The 23,372-nt window shown below is 36.5% G+C and overlaps 1 protein-coding gene across 1 annotated transcript in view; it reads right to left on the bottom strand.

Annotated features, from left to right (window-relative positions):
• LOC107728815 (neurobeachin-like) overlaps positions 1–23,372 on the bottom strand; it is a 142,104-nt gene that overhangs the window by 3,541 nt on the left and 115,191 nt on the right. The window contains exons 22-50 of the mRNA XM_016539088.1: positions 22,710–22,927; positions 22,262–22,415; positions 21,638–21,661; positions 20,739–20,822; positions 19,913–20,093; positions 18,957–19,081; positions 18,602–18,709; positions 18,347–18,515; positions 16,392–16,869; positions 12,115–12,269; positions 11,717–11,843; positions 11,079–11,198; positions 9,392–9,525; positions 8,122–8,183; positions 6,405–6,469; positions 6,054–6,162; positions 5,781–5,947; positions 5,551–5,675; positions 5,079–5,225; positions 4,063–4,199; positions 3,728–3,845; positions 3,541–3,643; positions 3,292–3,407; positions 3,062–3,174; positions 2,388–2,528; positions 2,135–2,254; positions 1,906–2,058; positions 1,493–1,660; positions 145–234 (exon numbers count right to left, since the gene is read on the bottom strand). Of these exons, the coding sequence (XP_016394574.1) occupies positions 145–234; positions 1,493–1,660; positions 1,906–2,058; positions 2,135–2,254; positions 2,388–2,528; positions 3,062–3,174; positions 3,292–3,407; positions 3,541–3,643; positions 3,728–3,845; positions 4,063–4,199; positions 5,079–5,225; positions 5,551–5,675; positions 5,781–5,947; positions 6,054–6,162; positions 6,405–6,469; positions 8,122–8,183; positions 9,392–9,525; positions 11,079–11,198; positions 11,717–11,843; positions 12,115–12,269; positions 16,392–16,869; positions 18,347–18,515; positions 18,602–18,709; positions 18,957–19,081; positions 19,913–20,093; positions 20,739–20,822; positions 21,638–21,661; positions 22,262–22,415; positions 22,710–22,927 (4,011 nt within the window). The remainder of the gene's footprint in view (positions 1–144; positions 235–1,492; positions 1,661–1,905; positions 2,059–2,134; positions 2,255–2,387; positions 2,529–3,061; positions 3,175–3,291; positions 3,408–3,540; positions 3,644–3,727; positions 3,846–4,062; positions 4,200–5,078; positions 5,226–5,550; positions 5,676–5,780; positions 5,948–6,053; positions 6,163–6,404; positions 6,470–8,121; positions 8,184–9,391; positions 9,526–11,078; positions 11,199–11,716; positions 11,844–12,114; positions 12,270–16,391; positions 16,870–18,346; positions 18,516–18,601; positions 18,710–18,956; positions 19,082–19,912; positions 20,094–20,738; positions 20,823–21,637; positions 21,662–22,261; positions 22,416–22,709; positions 22,928–23,372) is intronic.

Genomic DNA, 23,372 nt, shown 5'->3' with positions numbered 1-23,372 from the left:
TAACACTCCAAAGAGAAAGGAAAAATTTAAATCGCATCATATGACCCCTTTAAAAGAGATCTAATATAGATAACTGATAAAAAAAAAATTTAATATAGATCACAATAAATAGAGGTGTCTTGAAGAGATATAATAAAGACTCACCAGGTGCATGGCGGAACTGCGTGGAGGGTGAGGCTCTATTAGCAGCTGTGATGGAGCCTGTCCAAATGACTGAATCTGAGCCTCCATAGACTGAAAAGATGACAAGGAGACAAAACAAGCTGTTACATCTTTAGCTGACAGACCCCTGAGCTGCCTCACATCTGACAGACATTTACAGACATGGACAAGCTGAACACTGCTGTCAACATAGAAATGAAATAAACATATTCACTCATTTTGGACAGAGGAGAGAAAGATATTGACAGGAAACATCATGAAAGACTAATGATTAAGCTTATCATATAAGATTACATTTTTTCTAACGTCAAATTTTTTGATAAAAACAGCACTGCACTCTTGTGTGTTAAACAGGAAACTGGTGTTTACAGGTAAATATTCAATATTTTAATTATAATAATATCATACTTTAAATTTGTGTCAATTGTTTAATAAATTATTTTAATTGTTTAATACATTATTAGACCTTTCGAAATGTAAAAAAAATAGGATTAACTATTAAGACATTAAGTGTTTTGTCAATAATACTTACTGTCAATAATAATTAATCCTAATTATTGACATGAAACATTTTAATATTACTATTATTTATTTAAAATATTAAATATTTTGTTATCTTATTTAATAGAGTTTTTGAGATGTTACTAAAATGCTTCACATTAAGATTACTTATGATTAATTATTTAATTAGTTTAAGATTGTTATATTGACATTAAGCATTTTGAGATTATTGTCTACATTAAGCGTTTTGAGATGAATGGTTATTATTGCAATAGTAAATATGTAATAATCAATGTTATTAACAGCTTTGAATGTTTTTTTGTTCTTCATTATTTTGTTTTATTTTTACTAAAATAACAAAGCATTTCATTCTGCATATTTTATTGAGACATGTAAAGATGTCATTAAGATTACTTATGATTAATTATTTAATTAGTTTAAGATTGTTATACTGACATTAAGCATTTTGAGATTATTGTCTACATTAAGCGTTTTGAGATTAATGGTTATTATTGCAATAGTAAATATGTAATAATCAATGTTATTAACAGCTTTGAATGTTTTTTTGTTCTGCATTATTTTGTTTTATTTTTACTAAAATAACAAAGCATTTCATTCTGCATATTTTATTGAGACATGTAAAGATGTCAATAAAAAAAATGTATTGAAAAAAAACACATCAGTATTATAAAAAAACAACATTGGTCAATGTCTAATAAAAACCCACCAAAAACACAGCTTAACGTGATTCACACAAGCAGGACAAGTTCCTAGATCGATATCCTCCACTGGATCAATACTCACTGACCTCTCTGGCGAGGGGTCTTACCTCTCTGAGCTGGGGGTCGGTGATGGTGTCCAAGTTCACAGATCCCTCGTAAGACAGGTAATGGAAAACATTGAGAGCCCTAATGGCCTCCGGTCCTCTCTGCTTGTAGCCGAAGATGAGATCGATCCACTGGTGCAACTGACAGGACACAAATTCACTCTCCAGCGCCTGAGACATGAAGAAGACAACAGGGTTAACACAAGGACCAATCAGGGCTTCAAAAAGAAATTACTAGCCTTGTAAAGGCTGTGCCAGGTTCACTTCTTCATTTCTTTTTTTCTACAAACTAGAGCTGCTTTTGATTCTTGAAACACTGGCTGAATTGGACTATTAATCCTAATGGCAGCTGAAATTGCGCACTAATGTGGACCAAACAAAGGTGCTTAGACACACATAATCTTTCCATTCCTCACCATCCTGTTGATGCGAACAAAGTCCTCTGGTTTTTTGGCCCAGACTGGTAGTTCCACATCACACACGGCTGTCCTGTCCTCTCTCACCCCCAGGTCATATCCGCTGCTGTTCACAAACATCTCAGGGAGGTAGTAGAACTCCGGGATCAACTCCTGTTATACAAACAAAGGTGTTGACAAACATGTTGACGAGTTACAGAATCGTTTTACCTCACAAAATTTTGCTCACCCTAACATCTGATGTATCCCTCTGGCAACTTCGCCAAGAGCGTGCAATGCCAGAAAACGTCCGATCGGGGTGGTCGAACTTGTTGTTATTACAATTCAAGAAAAATGTGGTGAAGGGTTCCTGTGGGATGAAGGAAGTGGCGCACAATTTCCAATTAAACAACTTTCATAAGAGCTTTTCTAAAAAGCAGAATTTTGGGATTTTCAAGTTCTGAGAGATAATACAATATAAATGGACTATAGTGAAGACTCACTATCCTGACGAGCCAGAAGAGAGTGGATGCCGCAGTTGAGTACAGAGATGCGTAATGATGGGGCGGAGTTCCATCATCTTCCCACGTCTCATAGTGTTCGGCATAGAACACGGCTCGCTTTGGATTCAGGGCTCCGATTGGCTATATTGTCAAACAGGAAGGAGAAAAAGGGATTCTGGATATTATACTAAACAAATTACTAAAATATATATATATATATTTTTAAAGTTACAGCTCACTTTGGATTCAGGGCTCTGAAAGCTGAGTATTATTATATTTAAATTAGTATATTTATATCATATAGGTTACCATTCAAAAGTTTGGTGTCAGTAAGAAATTATTACTTTTATTCAGCAAGCAAGCATTAAATTGATCAAGAGTAACAATAAAGTCATTTATAATTAAAAAATATTTCAAATACAAGCTGTTATTAGTTAAAAGAAATGATCACAGTTTCCACAAAACTGAAAAAAAAAGCTGAAAATTTAGCTTTGCCATCGCAGGAATAAAATACAGTAAGAAGTTGAATTAAATTACAAAACCAAACAGTAGGGTCCAAAAAAAACAAGACGACATTAAAAATCTGAAATTCAAAATCGGGTATTTTGAAAAATTCTGGATGATTTGTGTAGCTCTAAATGGGTAATGGTAAAAGACTTTCAGGACTGGCATACCTTTGAGAGATCCCGGAAATTCCCAGGCAAGGTAAGATCCAGGTCCTCTGACTCATAGTTAGTCAGGACCCAAGGGAAGACAGGATACTGGTTCAAATCATTATAGGTCCTCCCTGCAAACAAACATCAACAGACAATGTTGTGTGTGAGCATGTAACATATCCCAATTTGATTCATTATATCGCTTGTAGTGATAAAACTATTAGTTGCAATCATAGGAATCATCTTACCTGCAATCGTGTTGAGGAACATGAGGTACTCAAAATTTGAAATCTCCCTCCGCTGCCATCTCTGAGTCATATTAGACGACTTAAAGAGCTGCCTTGGTGTTGCCAGAGAGATCCGTCTATGGGAGGAACAGCACAATAACAAGCAATCATTTAGCTTTGGCAAATAACACATTTACTGTTAATTACCAATGAAATAAACTGATCTCACATCACAGAATCAGTTTCAATATTAAAAAACCTACACCTTACCTTGCCTGAGGGAGGCCATAGCTGGTGCCAACGCCGACCCGAGGTAAACTGTACACTACCTTCTTTACTGTGCCCTGATCCGGGAAATTGAACATGACAGATGCTGTAGAGATAATGAAATAGTGCCATTAAAAACCTTGAACTAAACATCAGTTTGACATTGTTGTTAAACATGTTGGCATCTTACTCCTGTTGGCCATGAAGACCTCTAATCCAGTGTTTTGGAGCAGGTAGCGTCTGGAAAAAACTGCTCTGATCTCACTGAACATCCATTTCCCATGCAGACCCTCAGTATATGCCAACACCTGACAAACACAAAAGCAAAGCATTTAAATACAATCAGAGGAACAGTGGTTAGCAAAGAAGACAGCATGATGAAGTCAGCAATACCAATGCATGATCCTGAAATTCTGACTGGATGATATTCTCGTTAACTTGTTAAAAATCTACAGTAATTCTGTGTGAAATAAAAGATGTAAAAAAGGCTATACTGTAACTCATTATCAGTGACACATACAGTACCTTTGAATCAATCTTTTTGAATGTTGGATCATCTTCATCCACCTCGAAATAGATCTCTGTTGTGGTGATCGACAACGTGCCACTAGCAACGATCACAGGAGCAACGAGCTGGGCGGGTGTGCTCAAAACCACCGGACCTGAAAGAAACCATACTACAAAATGAGAAACTTAACATTTTAAAGTCCTGAGTCCTGGATTAGTCAAGTGATTATGGTTAGATTTTCCAATAACTTGGGATTTCAAGGCCAGTTTTGGAAAATGAAATAATCTTTTTGAAAAATGTACATCGTCTGGTCTTAAAAAGCATCTTTTACCATTACCAATCCCTAAAAATGATCATTTTAGTGGTGCCATCAGCTGATTGCTGTTATCAGAATGTTTATTTGACTAAGGCTCAGTGATTTATCACATAGCATTTATAGCTCATTTTTTTGAAAACTGACATCAGATTTCAAACCACAAAGAGATGACTAAGAAAGTATTTTGGAAAAAAACTAAAATCTGAGGAAAAAACAAGCTAATTAGCTTAATTAAATAATGATTAAATAGCCACAGTATGTTAAATACAGTCAGCGACTCATTAGGATAATGAGTAAGTGGCTACTTTGATAAGAGTTAATTAGTTAATTTAGTGATTCAGACATTCAGTGTCAAAATCAGATGTAGCTCATAATCATACTCTTGTGCGGTTTCAGCTGAGATTTGCATCAAAAGGCAGAAGGGCTGGATCTTGTTCTGGGCTAAAACACTAATTAGCATACTCATTTACTGAAGGACCAAACTTGCCTCTTGAGATAAATACCCTCGGACGAAAAGCCACTGGGAATAAAGTACAGTTGTATACATTAGCACATGCATCAACAATACATCAAAGAATCACCACACTAATGGTTCCTGCAGAAGCAGCTGGCATTTAAAACTAATTTGTTTAATAGTGCCATGGCACCCTTACAATGGGATTTGAGGAGGCTGCTTGTAAATAATAGACTCCTGAGTGCAGCAGAAACGCTGAATACCTGCAAGGTTGTCGATCTCTTTCTCCTGCAGCAGACTGACGGTGTCATCATCTCCTTCCAGCATCAGCTCCGTCTCAGGGTTCTGATTGACCACCGAATGACTACGGAACGACGACTTTGACTTCATGCCCTCTTCTTCCTCAGGGTCTGCCCATACAAAAAAAATAAAAAATAATATATATATATATATATATATACACACACAATCATTACTCTCTAAACAGTCCATGCAAAAAATTAATAAAATAAAAAATTACAATAAAATAAAAAACAAATAAAATAAATAAATATAATGAAAAATAAATAACATATATTTCAATTTTGTATTTTTGTATTTTTTTCCCTGACAAAAATAATGTTCTGTATTTGGATATGTATAATGTATGGACACACATCACTTTAATATTATGTCTCTGAGACATATTTGGGCACTGTAAATTAGACTGAGGTGTATGGATGTGTTGTGGCTGACCGTATTCCTCTAGAGATTTGAGAGCCACGTCCGAGTGGGTGGAGCCAAAGGCATTGCGTACAAATCTCCGCCTCCTGCGCAAATCATCCTCCCAGTAGTCCAAACGCCAGAAATCATGTAGCTGACTGAGGTGGGAAATAAATAAGAGAGAGCAAAGAGGTGATGAATGGCCAGAAAACAAGAAACAGAATTCCAGCAGCAAAGGTTAACAATAAACTGAGTTTGTGAACCTCTGTGACATGGTTCCCCATGCTCCATGCTTATTGGTTAAAATATTGAGGATCTTCTGTTTCAGCTGGTTTGCGGTCACGTGATCTCTGTGCTTGGCGGCACTGATGAGGTGATCACACATCTTTTCCTCTTCTCTCCTGTCTGCAGCGTACTGGGCACAGTTGGACTATGAAAAGAAAGAGCAAAGGAAAGGATCTTCACATCATACCTTGCGCATGATAAGTATTTAAACTGTGAACCCATGACACAGTGATCCACACTGACTGACTGACCTCAAACTCAGCATGTTTGTGCACATCTTCTGCTCTCTGCCTGTTGAGGATGAACTCAGCCTCATTGGCGACACGGACAATGTGGTCCTTCATGGCGTGACACAGAAGCCTGAGCATAGCGAAATATGTAAATGACATGAACAGTTTGCATTATAACATTGTCAACTGTTATTACTTACAAATTATTACTTTTATTTTTGCGTAATGAGAATCTCCTTTCCATCAATTGCACCAGATCTCACAAAAACATACAGAAGGAGTGTACATCGTTTTTGGTATGAAATATGACTTTAAAAATCTTAACATAAACAATGCCAGTCGAGAAGGAATTTTAATGAGTATACAACATACCTCCCCTCATTAATAAGTTCGATGAATGCAAGTCCTGCGTTCTTTTGTATGGAGTTCTGCCACTCCTGAAACCACACATAACAACCAGTATGGACCTTACTGAATGTCATAACTGAAACATTTTAATGTGCCAAAGGCAAATGCTTGCAAGGTGTAAAATGCAAAAATGTTATTGGTTTCTGCATATTTTTATAGGGCTGTCAAACGAATAATCACATCCAAAATAAAAGTTTGTTTAAAATATATATGTGTGTACTGTGCATATTTATTATGTATATATAAATACACACACACACACATATATACTGTATATAAATATAAAATTTTTCTTAAATATATACATGCATCTGTGTGTATTTATATATACATAATGAATATACACCGTACACACATATACAAACACAAACTTTTATTTTGGATGCGATTAATCAGTTGACGGCCCTATAATAAAAACAATGTTTGTGTCTTTTTTCAGTGTGGATGATTTAGGCGCCTGATGTGGTTGCTGAAGAGATGCACTGATGATCTTTCCTGATTGGCTCTTTGCCATATAAGCGAGAGTGACTATCGAGAAAGAGAGGCAGAATGCACTTAGCATCCACTGCAGATGCTTCTAGAAGGACACATCACAGGCAGCTCCCATTACCTTCTGCTTCCTGCCAATCAATATTTAGGGTACGGTTTCGTCCCCTGAGCCACTAATGGAGGGCCTGGAGCTTCAGTAATACTATATGTGCTGATGGAGCGATGACGGGAAATAGAGGAGGGAGGGGAAAGGAAGATGAGAGGGCATCAAACACTGAATGGGCCACTGCTACACCCCAAAGCTCCTAATCCTGACTCCAAATCTGAAGGCAGAGGAAGCCTGCTGAGATGCGGTAGTCTGAAATCTTGATCATTCAGAAGAGTTCAAAGAGGTTCAGTGGGGCTCCTAGTATAAGATACTGACATCCAGATGTAATTCTATGATAATTCTGTTTTGAAATGTTTGATTAGTGGTAAGAAAATACATTTCTCCTCATGTGGATTGAAAGCAAAGCATATTATGGAGCACAGTGATGGATTTTCAATGGAGTGTTTTAAAGGTAAGTGAAAATTCTTTATCTCTAAACACTAAATGCCTTCAGACACGGTTGATTAATCAATTCTGTATAAAGATTGTGAAAAACAACAGGAATACTTTCAGAATGTGAATACGTGAAGTTTAGTGGCATTATTTGCTGTAAAGTTGCTTTGCAACGATTTGTATCGTGAAAAGCGCTATACAAATAAACTTGAATTGAATTGAATTATTGGAAGCAAAAAACGCATTACTGTAGCTCTCAAACAGTTAAGCATAGTGCTAAGCAAAGGTCTTGGGTTTGATTCCCTCAGAATGCATGAACTGATAAAATGTGAATGTATTTTGCTTTGGAAGTTCAGAAGTATGCAGTAATACTTTGATACCCACACTGGCTTCAGCGTAATGTAGGGTGGGTCTGAAATCAGATTCTGTTTAGGTCAAGCACAAAGCTTCAAAAGAGGCTCAAAAGATTGATGAAATGTTGCCACACTGCAGCGCTGTGACCTTTTCCAAGATTTTAAGCTGTTTAAGTGCAGTTTATTCACTGTTTATGAAGCCTGAAATATGAATGTAACTTGTGCGGTGATGGAAAATACTGAAGTCAAAGTGAATTATTCAAAATAAATTATTAGAGAATAAAGAGAGAAATCTCACCTGCGAGCACAAGAGCATCACAAGCTCCACAACCGATGTGCTGGACTTCATACAAACTAAGCCTGTGGCAGTGCATTGACAGAAAAGACAGATTTTAGCATGCGCATGTCTAAAAGATGAATATAAACCTCAGCGGGTTTCAAAAGACTGACAACACAGTGTAGACTTTTGGACCCCACTGTACATGTGTGTAACATAAAATTACCTAACGTAATTGGCTCAAAACTTTAAAGTGATACATCTATTTTCTAATGTACACACAGTTCTGCTGTATTTTAAACAACAAAAACAGACAAACATTAAACTGTGAGGAGGTCAAGACAAGGTGAGAGCACAGACATTAAAGCTTGACAGGACAACGGGGAGGGGAGGGAGAGGATATTAATAAGGGGGGTGAAGAAGAGAGGAAGGAAATATAAGGAGACAAAAGACAGTGGTGAAACAAGAAGCAAAAGTGATTCACTCTAGATCTGAATCTTCAGATTTAGGTTTCCTTTGATTTCTGATGAAATGAAGAGAGGATGTCCTCTCAGGACTCAACAGTAAAGATGGTCTGATAGGCTGGGCCCAGTGTGAGCAAGTCTTGGGCCAGCTGATGGAACTGTCACTTTCCATACCAGCTATTATTGCAAATTTAAAAACTAATTGTTTGTGTTTATTTGTTTCATACAGTTTTTTTTTCCTTTCTGGTAAAGAAAGTGTTTCATAAAATATATTTTGTCTGACACAAAAATGTATACACAAATTTAAATACAAAACTAAAAATTTATTTTTATGCAAATAAATTTAACTAGAAAGAATTACAAAATGTCTTGCATACCACTGTAATATCTGTATAGCAACTGTATATTTTTAAATATATTATTATTATTAATTTATTAAATTTTCGTTATTTATGCATATTTTAATTAAAAATTAATTTGTGTTGTGAGGCCAATGAAATTATTAGCTTTGCATATATATATGACTAGGCTTAAAGGCGGGGAAAATCCTTATTGTTGAGAAGTCTTTTTTTTTTTTTGTACACCTTTAGGCATCTCTTAAATCACTTCTTCAAAGTTTAGCCTGCCAATCTTCCCTCAGTCCCTTCATCTACATTTTTTTGAACATCCTTTCATCCTAAGCAGTTCTGTTTTTCTCATACCTGCTCTGGGTCCATGCACTCGCACAATTGTGTGTGTATGAGGCAGCCAGTGGACACACACACAGCAGACAGTGAGGGACTCCACAGAGACACCAGGTAGAGAGGAAAAGGAGCACTATACAGCACCTGTACCTTCTATGAGCAACTCCTGCCCATGACTGCCCAGCAGAGTCCGCGAAAGGAAGGGGGCGAAATCCACAAAGATCTCCCTCAGCAAGGGGGCCACTTTCTCTAAGGCGCGCTCCAATTTAGTCGTGATACTACGGGTTGAAAATGAAAGACAGAGATAGAGAGAAATACTCCAGTTAGCTCCAAAATACAAAGACCAGTTTAAAAATCACACTTCCTTTTAATTCCAGCTGGTTAGTATGTGACAAAGTCTATGGCGTTACTGCTGGGTTAAAGCCAACCTTCAGGAATTCAACCACAGGGAGGCAGAAAGAGCAAATGCTTAATGCTTAAATCACCTTGTTATACTGCACACATCACCCTTAAGTGCCACTGCGCTTAGCTACAAGCTGAGTTAACCTGCGCTAAGACTATAACTTCAGCGCCAGGGATGCAAATGACGACAGACTAGGGTGAGTGTGAAAGCTAAAGGTCTGAGGACATCCAGTGTGGTGCAAACAAGGAATGACTTGATATGATTAATGACAATGTCTCTACTGAAACGGCAAGCTAGCAGGGTTGATTCTGTCAAGTTATTGGAAAACATTACTGCTGATTAGGAATGTATATGCTTTTTATGGACTATCAATGTGTTTGTTTTTTGCAGTATTTCAGTTACAAACACTAGCTCAAGTCACTGAGACTAAATCTTAACCAGGTGTGATGCAAAGACTGGAAATTACAGCCAATCAGAGCATATTTGCTGTCTATGCTGTATTCACATCACGTTTGTGTATTAAGTTGGCGGCTAGTAAAAACCGTTCACTTTATTGAAATTGTCATGTAAAAACAACCAAAATGGCAGCAGCTTCATCGGTGAAGGGCAGTTAAGTAGCAACCTGCTTGATATTCCATTTTATTACAGCTATTCTTATGTGGCGTTCTTTCTTTGGTCAGTTTATGTAAGTGTCTGTCTGTAAACACCAAATCCACGCATGGATTTATTTGTGTTAAACACTGCACCAAAGAAACAAATTACTTAGTCTGTCCCCGTGAAAAGCTCAAAAGTAAAATCTCTTCTTTTCAATAAATATGATGTGAAGGCAGCATAAAAATACAGATAAGATTTTACAGTGGGTAGGGCTACCCAGAATAATGCAATGGAAATAAAAACCACTAAAACTAAAACTATTTAAAAAAATTATTTTGGTAACTAAAATAAAGCTAAAATCACTTAAACAAAAATAAAAATAAGGTGAAATAGAAATATACATAAAAAAACAACAACTAATAAACATGAAAAAAGACAAACAAACTAAAATTAAAATACAAATTAAAATAAATACAAAAATGTAATTACAAATATATATTAAAAAATTCTAAAATAACGCTGGCACACTTGTTTAAAAAAAATGAATTGATCAAGTTAAAATCAAAGAGACATGACTGTTATTCTTGAACATTTATGGCGTCATACCTGGTTTGGACAATGTAAATAACGAGAAAAAGAGACAGAATCAAATCTAGCAGAACCGTTAAAAAAAATAAAAGCAGCAGCGGTGGTGTAGCTGGCCAGCTTGAAAACTCACAACCACCAGGAAAAAGAGGCAGAAAAAGAGAGAAAACAAAAAGACAGAGAGAAAAAAGGGAAGGGAATGTTAAGCTGGTAGCACTGGGTAAGGGGGGCCAGTTCAAGCTTCCTTGCCTAAGAAACTGTCCTGCATCTCTGGGGGCTGTTTGGAATCCTGTCAGCGAACTAAAGGATTTGAGTTCAGGAGGCGTCAGCCTGGTTCGCAGTGGACACTGGTCCACTTCACAAAAGGCACTGCAATACAAATGGGCACAAACAGACAGTAATGACTGTACAGGCATTCACTGCAGCTCTTAGTCTAAAGTGTGACGTAATCCCCGTGTGTTGATCTGTGCCAAATCAAAGGATGATTGAGCCTCAAAGCTTCCGTGTCGTACATGCAAAGAGACAAAAATGAAGAAAATCTATTCTGTTGCATTCAAATTAGAACAGATGTACCCAACCATGTTCGGCAGGAAATACACTTCAGACTATCAGTACCTCAAAGTGCATCTTTAAAAATGCACAGAGACCTCAGTATGTGTCTGTGAGGGAATCTGTGGCTGTGGTTACAAAGATACACAGATAGGGAAGTGTAGAGAGGAGACAGATGTAAAGTGAAGAAACTAATAGATTATGGGAATCATTGGAAGAAGTAAGACTGCCAAAAAAAAAAAACAGGATGAGCACAGGAAGTGAGAATGCATGATTTAAGGTTTTAAGCATGTGGATAACTGGATAAAGTGAGGAAGAGCATGAGTGTGTGTGTGTACCTCATGTTTTCCACTGTGTCTTCAGGCATGGGTGCAACGGTTTGCACCGCTGGTAGGTTTTTACTTGTGGCACCGTTCACGAAACTTGATGAAGAGGAGGATGAGGAAGAGGCGGAGTCAGTGGCACCTGTGAGACATAATGGACGAGATGGATTAAGCACAAGAAAAGCTGACTATCCCAAAGAAAAAAAGGTTTGTTTATAGAGCTACAAAGGACGCTTAAATGTCTAAAATGGTCACTACGTTTAGAAAAGTGTCTAAACTTATGAAAGCCCATGACAAGACTAAATGGAAAAAAATTATTAAAGTGATATGCAGGAATTAAATGCATATATAGACCAGCAAAATGTATATGCTCATGGGACTGTGAGATGATGGAAATATTCAGGACGACTCGCCTGTTGTGTTGATCATGCTTTTAGGTGTTGCTGTGGCAGCAGCAAAGATATTGGGCGTACTTCCTGACGAGGGCACTCCACTGGTGGTGGGTGTTCCTACTGTGTTCACAGCCAGGCCTCCTGGAGGGGGCTTCTTAACAGGCACCACCACACTCCTGAGAGTGTGTACACACACACACACACACACACACACACACACACGTATTGATTATACTCAAGAATTAATCACAAGACTTCCCATCAAAATAATTTTATATAACCTAAATCAAACACTTATATATACACTACCATTAAAAAGTTTGGGGTCGGTAAGATTTTTTAAAATCTCTTTTTTATCCAAAGTGAGTTGCAGTAGATAAGCATAAGCAATTCTTCAAAGTGCGAACAAAATTCTAAGTATACAATGCCTATTATTAAATATATAATAATAATAATAATCATATTTAATTATAATAATATTTAAATATATAATATTATTAATATTAACAATAAATTAAAAGTAAATACACTACCGTTCAAAAGTATGGTGTCACTAAAACATTGTAAATGTTTTTGAAAGAAGTGTTTTATGCTCAACAAGGCTGCATTTATTTGATAATAAATACAGTAAACACAGAATTATTGTGAAATATTATTACAATTTAAAATAAAATTTTCTGTTAGAGTATATTTTAAAATATCATTTATTGCTGTGATTTCAAAGCTGAATTTTCAGTATAATCTCTCCATTCTTCAGTGTGACATGATCCTTCAGAAATCATTCTAATATACTGATTTGGTGCAAAATAAATCTCTTATTAATTGTATTAATTTATCTTATAAATTTTAAATATTGTGCTGCCTAATATTTTTTAGATACTATGAAACATTTTGTTTTCAGGATTCTTTAATGAGTAAAAATGAGTAAAAAACTTCGGTAACATTTAAATAAAAACATTTATTTAATTTATTTACCATTTCAGCCCACCCCATGGTGAAAAAGGAGAGTATGATAAAATATTAACCTGCCCTGATTAATTATTAACATTCAAGAAGCCTGTCAATGATTAACAGCATATAACCTTATGTATAATTTATTCATCAGGTTTTCTTAATTGGGAAGAACAAAGAGGATTAATGTTCAGAGGGGCTTTAGTTTGTATTGTAGAGTATCAGTGGATCCCACACACTAAGCCAGTCAGTCTCTTGAGCCCTGAGCACACTATTGCACAGAGCCACTGGCATTTCTGCAGACGCCTGTGCAGTAATGAGGAGCTAGACTCAGAGAAATGGACTGCATTAAAAATGAGGGGAAGGCCTTGTGCTTGCGTATGTGTAATTAAGGTGTTCTTTACTTCATTTGTTCTCAAAAAGTCTTGACAGACCACATGTAAGTGTAACTGCATTGATTCATGAATGATTTATTGGTTCAATCGCTCTGCTCCAAAATCCATTTTAAGATAACAAAAGTGCACGCCTGAAGCAAAAGCTGTTCCAAAAGGCAGGCAGCATAAAATATTTCATTTTGCTGAACTTAACTTTATATAATTAATAAAAAAATATATATGTATGATTAAACTATATTACATTATATTAGATTACATAGATTAAAATGTTTTTGTTTTTTTTATGAAATCTAAATTACTTTGACATCGATTGTTTTTTAGAGAAGCATATCATTGTTTATTAACCTCAGTGTATTGTGAGTCTGTACTAAAAGGTTTGGCCCCACTTTATATTAAGTGGCCTTAACTAGTACTTACATACATCAAAAATGAAGTACAATGTACTTATTGTGTTCATATTGTATTGCAAAACACTTTTGCTGCTATCAAGGTGGGATATGGGTAAGGTTAGGGACAGGTTTGTTGGTATGGGTAGGTTTAAGGGTGGGTTAAGGTATAAGGGATGGGTCAACTGTGTAATTACAAATGTAATTACAGAAATTAATTACAGATGTAATTACATGCAGGTATTTTTAAAATATAAGTACAATGTAAAAACATGTATGTACACAATAAGTGCATTGTACCAAATTATTAATTTACATGTAAGTACATAGTTGTTAAGGCCACTTAATATAAAGTGGGTCCCAGTTTGACAACCAGAAACTGTCAATTTGTTTTGAACAATAGCATTTTTTTTAGCATTTGAAAATTAGCTTGAAAAGAGTGTTTGTGATATGCTTTTAAGAAAAATGCCACTTGGTTTGATATTTTGATATTCACACATTTTTAGGTGTGTCTGAATACTTTTTCGGAGCCATTGTATGTGTGGAAGGAAAGGAAAAGTGTTCTGCCCTATTTTCCGGTGAGAAGACGTGAAAGCTGGCCTGTTTCTAGTCTTGTAAAACTCTACAGAGACATACAGGTGAACTGTGAAAAAAGAAATAAAAAAGCAGAAGTTTTACCACCTTGACCTTCCAACCACACTCATCCTGTCACAAGTTAAAATCACTTATTTCACTAAAGTTTGTGAAATAGGGTAATTAGATATTTGTGGAAAGATAAGTAGACATTTGGTAGACATTGGTAGATACTGTATATATTAATAAAAAAATAGCTTCAGTGAAGGGTAAAGAGTTTTTTTCTTCTTAGTGATTTTTAAAGTCTTCTCTGGCGCCAGGTGTTCCAAAATTCTGAGCGAACGTCACATTCTTCTACATGTGGTATGTTGAAATTATGAGGCCATATCGTGTTTGTGTGCTCAGCTGCTTCCAGGTTGGATTGCAGGTTTATGTGCTATGTAAAACACCTGTTTGCAGCAAGCCTGAAGATTAATTATACTGTATGTGTAACAGTGGACGTGCTGATCTGGCCGTCCCATCATCATGATGAATGGACCTTAGTAGACACTATTAAACATTCAGTCACATACAGGACAGTATATGTTTTGTATATTTTAGTTGTAATTCCTAAATCAGGCTGCCACCATATTCTGTAGCTTAGGCTACATATTTTTGCTGAATATAGTGGCCTGGGAAGGAATCACCTGAAATGATATTTGACAGGCCATCATTCTGATCTATGATGTTCTTGTAATAAAAAGTAGTCACCTCGGATCATTAACCCAAACCTGATTTTTTATAGCATCCTGTAACTCTCTGACCTTCAGTTACCATCAGTTTCTTATGACAGTGGCCAACACTTTCTGCTTTTCCTGTGGAATATTTAGTGAGTGTGAAGAAACTGCCAGATAACATCTTTAAAAAGCAAGCTGCTGACAGGAATCTGCTTGTTGGGGAGAGTTTTTTTTTTTTAACAGCGTGAGTCTGGTTTTTAATTAGCTTACATTACAGTTTTCACTTGTTCCAAACCTGCGTGAGTTTCTTTATTGTGTAGTTGACAGTAGCCATTGCCTTCCATAGTATTTTTTTTTTCCATACTATTGAAGTCAGTGGCTACCGTCAACTGTTTGATTACCAACATTCTTTAAAATAACTTCTTTTGTGCTCAACAGAAGAAAGAAACTCACACAGGTTTGGAACAACTTGAGGGAGAGTAAATGATCACAGAATTTTCATTTTTGGGTAAATTATCCTTTTAATAATTATAAATGTAATTACAGAAATTAATTACAGATGTAATTACATGCAGGTATTTTTAAAATATAAGTACAATGTAAAAACATGTATGTACACAATAAGTGCATTGTACCAAATTATTAATTTACATGTAAGTACATAGTTGTTAAGGCCACTTAATATAAAGTGGGTCCAAAGGTTTATATTATTAAATGTTAACCTAAGTGAAATGTCTATATTTTAAAAATTTAATATTAAAATATAATATTATAAATAGTGCTGTCAAACGATTAATAGCGATTAATCACATCCAAAACAAATTTACATAATATGTGTGTGTACTGTGTATATATATTATGTATATATAAATACACACACATGCATGTATATATTTAAGAAAAATATGTTATGTTTATACATTTAAAATATTTATATGTAGTATCAATTATATTAATATAAATATATACATGGAAATATTTTCAAAATATATACTGTATGTGTGTGTATTTATATATGCATAATAAATATACACACTATACACATATTATGTAAACAAAAACTTTTATTTTGGATGCGATTAATTATAAATTGCTATATTATATATTTAAGCTTGATGTGCTCAGCTTTCTGGGTCTTGGGTTTAATACTTTTAATTATTTTAACAATTATTTTAATAATATTGCCTGTTAATAAAGGTTGGTCTGAAACATACATGAAAGACAAGCATAACATAACCTGTGTTATTTGATGTGCTAGACACGCTAGAGCTGCCCACCTGTCAAACGAGTGGAACTGCATGGGCAGCATGGCAGCAGCTTCCCTCTTCAGGGCAGGGTCAGGGTGGTACGGCTGGGGCTCAGGCCCTGCCTCTGCCCCCTCCACCGGTGCTGCCACTAAACTCTTCAGGATCTCCTTCACATTGATTCCCTTGTTGGCCTGGCTGATGCTGGAGATCGACGCAGCTGGTTTCAGAACCTCCATGCCAGGAGGCGACTCCAACAGGGACTCACGGGACTTCCTCACCTCCGACGACAGTGTGCACAGCAACTCGCTCATGGCATCCGGGCCTCCAGAGCTCCCACCAAATCCGCTGGAGTCTGCGCCCAGCTCGGAACCATTGAGAACATTGGTGACCTGCTCCTCCCCGATGCCAGAGTCAGTGTGAGGCAGTGATCCCTCCAGGGGAAGATCGTCCAGAGGGGTGGCGGCTTGGCGGTCTCCACGTACACCATCCGAGAAGGAAGATGGGTTTTCTGAAATTTGCACACATAAATTAGTGGTCAAAAGTTTTGAATAATTATGTTTTTTTTTAGTTTTTGAAATACGTCTATTGTGTTCACCAAGCCTGCATTTATTGACAAAAAATACAGTAAAACAAGCAATATTCTAAAATATAATTATAATTTAAAATATCTGTTTTCTGATTTGATATATTTGAAAATGTAATTTATTCATGCAATGGCAAAATTGATTTCTCAGCATCATTACTCCAGTCTTCAGTGTCACATGATTCTTCAGAAACTATTCTAATATGTGACCAGCCACAAAACCAGTCATAAGGGTCAGTTTTTTGAAACTGAGATTTATACATCATCTGAAAGCTGAATAAATAAGCTTCCCATTGATGCATGGTTTGTTAGGATAGGATTTTACCTAATATCCTAATGATTTTTGGCATAAAAGAAAAATCGATAATTTTGACCCATACAATGTATTTTTGGCTATTGCTACAAATATACCCGAGCTACTTAAGACTACTTAAGGTTTTGTGCTCCAGGGTCACATATGCTGATTTGTTGCTCAGTTATTTTCAATTATTGCTGATGCTCGATTATTAATAATAGATTTTTTTTTATCATTAAAGATTTTGCTGCTTAATATTTTTTGTGGAAACCATGGTACATTTTTTTTCAGAATTCTTTGATGAATAGACAGTTCAAAAGAACAGGATTTTTAAAAATAGAAATATTTTGTAAAATTATAAATGTATTTACTGCCCTTGATTAATAAAAGTATTCTTTTTTTTCTTTTAATCTCTTAAAGGGTAGTATATTGAGGTTTCCACAAAATATTAAGCAGCAAAAACTGTTTTTCACATTTATATTAATAAGAAATGTTTCTTGAGCATCAAATCAGCATATCAGAATGATTCCTGAAGGATCAACTGACACTGAAATCTGGAGTAATGGCTGCTAAAAAAATTAGCTTTGTCATCACAGGAATAAACTACATTTTAAAATATATCAAAACAAAAAAAAACTGTTATTTTAAATTGTAATAATTTTCCATAATATTACTATTTTAACTTTATTATTTAACAAATAGATGCGATCTTGCTGAACATAAGTCAGAGATAAGAGCAGAAATTCAGTCATTACAGAAGCATTTCAGAGCTGCTTCCATAAGAGATACAGTTTGTGCAGTTTACTGCAGCCTATGCTAAGCAGTTCTTTCCACCTGAGTATTAATTCAATATTGCACTCAGATAAAGCTTTGCAATAATGCCTTGCACACTTAAGTTGATGAAATCCTCCCTGCGGGGAGTAACTGGATGACTATATAGCAGAGATAATCAGAGACAGTTAAGAAATGTGTGAGTGGAAGGTGTTTGACTGCGTTTAAACACTTAGCATTTTTGGGGTGTTTAAGTGGTAAATGACTAAAGATACACATCTATTGAGTATAATCAAGGTCACACGCTCATAATGACACTGCAGATGCCAAGTTCACCTGTGCTGGTGGGTGAATTAATCTCTTGTCGGATGCTTCTCCCTGATAGGCTGCTGGACCTGCCGATCTCCCGTTGTGGCTCCAGGATGTCCCGGTATTTGGACACCATAAGGACAGAGATGAAGTAGACCACAGCCAGAGCCAGGAACTGAGCCTGTTTACTGTCATCCTGTTGAACACAGAGTATGGTTAACAATCATTCTGGTCATGTAAACATACACGCTTTGCTCCGGCGCAGGTAAGTGAGTGTCTCACCACGTCTCTAAAAACGACAGCTCGGAGACGATTGATGTCCACGTCCTGCAGCAGTCTGTCTGGGTCTTTGATGGGAGAAAGGTTACGCGGGACGTTCTGTATGACGGTCTGCGGCAGAGAGGATGAGAGAATCATACATTAAACCACAGGACACACACACACACACACACACATGGACATACACTGGTTTAATTATGCAAATCATTTTTATAGTTTTTATAGTAAAAATGTATTGCCTTTTGTTCTGTTTCTGTGTTTCTAATGTGCATTTGATTTGTTTTCAGAGACTCTTTAGTGTGTTTGTGTGCATACGTGTCTGTTCTCTTGTGTTTGTGCAGGTGTGTGAGTGTATAACCTTGCTGGCGGATGCTGCAGTCTGTAGGTTCTCCTGGGTCTTGCTGATTGGCAGCGAGCTTTTGCTGCCTCTGTCTCTCTGCCTCTGCCTGCATTCCAGACAGTTCCTCACTGCTACACAACATACTGAGAAGAGACAAACAGTTTTACTAGAACGTCTGGCTTGATATTCACATCACACCACACAGACACACAGCTACACTACCGTTCAAAAGTGGGTTGGTAAGATAAAAAGTAAAAGTAAAAAATGTTTATGAAAGAAGCCGCTTATGCTCATCAAAGCTGCATTTATTTGATCAAAAATACAATAAAAACAGTAATATTGTAAAAAAAAAAAAAAAAGCAATAAAAAAAAAACTGTTTTCTATTTTAATATATTTTAAAATGTTTGCCAGTGATGGCATAGCTGAATTTTCAGAAATCATTCAGAAATCATTCTAATATGAAACTAAGATTTTTGTGGAAACGGTGATAACATGTTTTCACGATTCTCTGATGAACAGAAAGAATCAAAAATGATTTGAAATATTTTTTGTAACAATGTAAAAGTCTTCATGTTACTTTTGATTTATTTAATGCCTCCTTCCTGAATAAAAATATTAATTTCTTTTTAAAAGTCCTTTTGAATGGTAGTGTACATACATAGTTGCGCATTAACCCCTCAAACCCCTTTTAAAGGTGAAATGTGTATTTTATCAATGTCTAAATATTTCTTCTATCCCATATTAATAATGGGGAGAGAAGTGAGTCATTCGAGGAGTGTAAACACTGGGGGTCTTGTTTGTTTAATTGGCCTCATATATTAACTTCTTTTTAACCAGTGGTTTTGTTGCCACATAAGTTAAATACAGTACTTCACCAATGTACAAAAACCTTATATGTTTAGTCAAAGAACATACAGTATACCAAAAATGACATATTTGAAATATTTAGATGGGTATGATACATCACACATACCTAATCGTAGACACTGGCGCATTAGTCCCCCTGACGACATGTTCTTTTCAGCCTCAATCTCGCTGAAATTGAGAGAACTGGCAAACACGAGCACATCCACCATGGCCATCAGCCGGCTCAGAAACGTGACAGCCGTTTCTGACGACATGCCCTGGGTCGCCTCCACATTCTCAAGCTCCATCTGGGAGGACACACATACACATAACCAAAATCCAGAAGTTTAGACACATATCCTAATACATTTTGAAGCAAAAACACACACAGAGTAATGCTCACATCTATACATGATTATGCTACTGACAATGTGCTGACAAACAAACAAATGTGTGATAGCAGCAAATCAATAATGCCAGGCCAACTTCACATGAAACATGCCTCTCTTGGAAAACCTCACACCACTAGAAGGAAGTGTGTTCAAACCAGTGTGACACCTATTTGTGTGTGAACAGTCAGTGCTGCAGTGCCGTGTGCACTTAATCTTTGCGGTGGTCAGGAAACACGTCACCATTTTGCAACATCAATATCAAAAGTTCAACATAATTACATGATGTATTACAAAGAACAAACCTTTTTGCAAAGCAAAAGAAAACACTAAGGAGTCTTTCAAGCAGTGGCAAATATGCTTTTAAAATCTTTTGAAAAATATGGGGTGATGGAGATATGAACCACTATCTTAAAACCCACAGCTCTGAAAATGTGCTGAAACTAACATAATTGATGTTGAAAACTGGGAACATGCTTGTTGCTAGGAGACATAATAGTGGCGAATAAGAGGTCACGCAGTGGTGCATTGTGGGTATGTATAGGGGCGATAGCTCGGACCCACCTCTGCCCCTGTGCCAGAGCTTCCTGGCAGGCTATTAACTTCATTGCTTTTTGTCCCTTTCTGTAAGCAAGAAGCTCCTTGTGTCTTTATGACCAACACAGAGGGGAACAAATGAAGTTGACATTTAATAAAGACCCTTATAAATGGACCAATAGAGCCGGGGGGCTCATCACAGCACCATGGTGTGTGCTAATTTATTTAATGCAATTTAATATCAGTATCTGTCTGTTTGAAGGCTTTCCATGAATAACAGATGATTATGATGAAGGTCTGATAAAATACTTAATCAGATACGATCACTTAAACGGATCATATAACAGAATAATACTGGTAAGTTTGCACTTTAATACATCCATAATCTCATATTTAAAGGTGCACTCCGTTTGTTTTACTAATTAAAAGAGTTCTATACGTGAAGAAAAAATGTACTTCTGAAAATATATTTAAAATCATGTTCACTTACTTTTTACGTGGCTGCCATTTTAAAAATCATACGATCAGCCAGATACTACTCACTACTTACTGGACACTTTTACATAGATAATAAATTAATCATGACTGACCGCAGATATCACATTTTTATATGAACCTGAAAACTTTTGCATGATGCATTTATAATTCCTCTATACCAAATCCAAGACGGATGGAATATTGGTCAGCTTAACATGAACATGAGTTACTGAGTGCAACTTTTGAGTGCAATTCATATATCATAAATCTTTGGGTGAATAAACTGAATGAATGTACACATAGTCTGAGGCTGAAAAAGACAGAAAAGATGGAAATGATCTGAAATGGACCATACATTTTGATCTGTGGAATTAGTGATATTAAAATGTAACATTAAAAAATAAACAAGAAGGTGAATGTTAGAGAAGAATAAATAAATGGGAACTTACAGGGTTTGCACTAACCTTAGAACTCTGTACATGCAAACGAAATAAAAAAGACAAAAAAAGAGAGAAACAGGGAAGGGGAAGAAGGAATTAGAGGCAATACAGACAACAAAAGGATACAAAGGCACAAAAAAGCTGGTTAATAAGCAATAGAGTCAGTCAGAGAAAATTTCAGAAAACGCTGTAAGAATGTTTGCCAGAAATAAAAAGGTTAGATTGCAGGTAAAATGTCAAAGAACACAGGAGAAGAAAGCGGCAAAATTTGGGATTGCGTTCATATTTAAGATCTCAGGGTAAAAGCACCGACAGAGGATGAAATTTGACATCAGCACAGCAGCACTCATGGATGTTTCTATGTGTAGGCAAAAATACTGATCTGGACTTATTCTTGAAATCTGTATAAGATCAGACATGTATTGTCGCCATTCAGCGTCAATATAACATTCAGTGATATTCAGGGAATAGAAACAGGAACAACTTTTTTCTTCTATAGGATTCTAAATAATCCCATTACAGCCCTTCCAAACAAAAAAAAAAAGAAAAACTAGCCACTAGAAAGTGGTTTTATAATTCAAGGATGTTGTACTGATGTGAATATCCACTAGGGGCCGCTCAAGTGCCACTTACAGATGGGGAGGTGGCAGCAGAGAGCAGGGGAAGGATCCCGCCACAGGCTATAATGATGTTATCAACCATCTGAGAAATGAGGTGGATGGTGTTGTGGACAAATATAATGTTCTCGTTACTGTTTACAAAGTCCATGACCGATTTCGTAGAGTGGCTGAGAGAAAGAGAGAACAAAAGAAGACAGCAGTGAAGCAAGACCATGTAAAAGCATATAATATGTTCATCTTTTCAGAGTTTTACTGTCAAGTAACACAAAAGAGGTTACAGAGAACTAGAGTATAACATCCTTGTTGGTCCTAGAACAACCAATCTGATTTTACAGAGAGGGCAAGGAGTAGGGTTAGGGTTGGGGATCAGGGGGTCAGAAAAGTTGTTCCAGGACAACACAAGACGTTCATCTGGGAAGATGTCTTGGCTGGTAATTTCTAAAGGCCAAAAACTCTCATACCTCCTCCACATGTGTACGTCACTTTCCAGAGCGAACAACAGGTCAGTGAGAAGGCGCTGATGCATGGGTGACCATTTGAATTCTGGGATACGGAACATGGTAGTGCGAGGGCCAGGGCTAAACTGCCGCCGCTGTTCTTCTGTCATCGGCATGCCCCGGAAGCCCAGATCCACACAGAGGTCCCTCTCCATCTGACCCGACATACGACCATGAAGAGCCTGCAGGAAAGCAAGAAGATTTGATTGCTTGTTAGTTCATTACAGCATTCATTTGTTTATTTAATTTTCCTGGTTCTAAACCAGACTGAGGTTGAGTGGCAACCCATATAACAGTCTATCCTTGGTGGAACACAAAAGGAGATTCTTCAAATAAAGTTATTTCGTTACTACTTTGTTACCTTCTCGAAATATTGTCCTCAGCCAGAGATTTCAAATCTCATTTGTGTCAATATTCCAGTGATGTCCAATCCTGCTCCTAGAGGACTACCTTTAGCTCCAGCCCCAGTTAAACACCTAAACCAGCTAATCAAGGTCTTCAGACTCACTGTTGGAGCTAAACTGGCGGTCCTTAAAAAGAGCAGGATTGGACATCCCTGATATTTTCAAATATACCACAGTAAGACATGTTAAGAAGGGTTTGAAAACAATGACGCCAAAGGACATA

The sequence above is a fragment of the Sinocyclocheilus rhinocerous genome, unplaced genomic scaffold (assembly GCF_001515625.1).
Source record: "Sinocyclocheilus rhinocerous isolate Xijiao unplaced genomic scaffold, SAMN03320098_v1.1 scaffold397, whole genome shotgun sequence".
In the NCBI taxonomy this organism is placed as follows: Eukaryota; Metazoa; Chordata; class Actinopteri; order Cypriniformes; family Cyprinidae; genus Sinocyclocheilus; species Sinocyclocheilus rhinocerous.
Note: the sequence above shows the minus strand (reverse complement) of the source record. Positions and strands in the feature narration are given on the sequence as shown.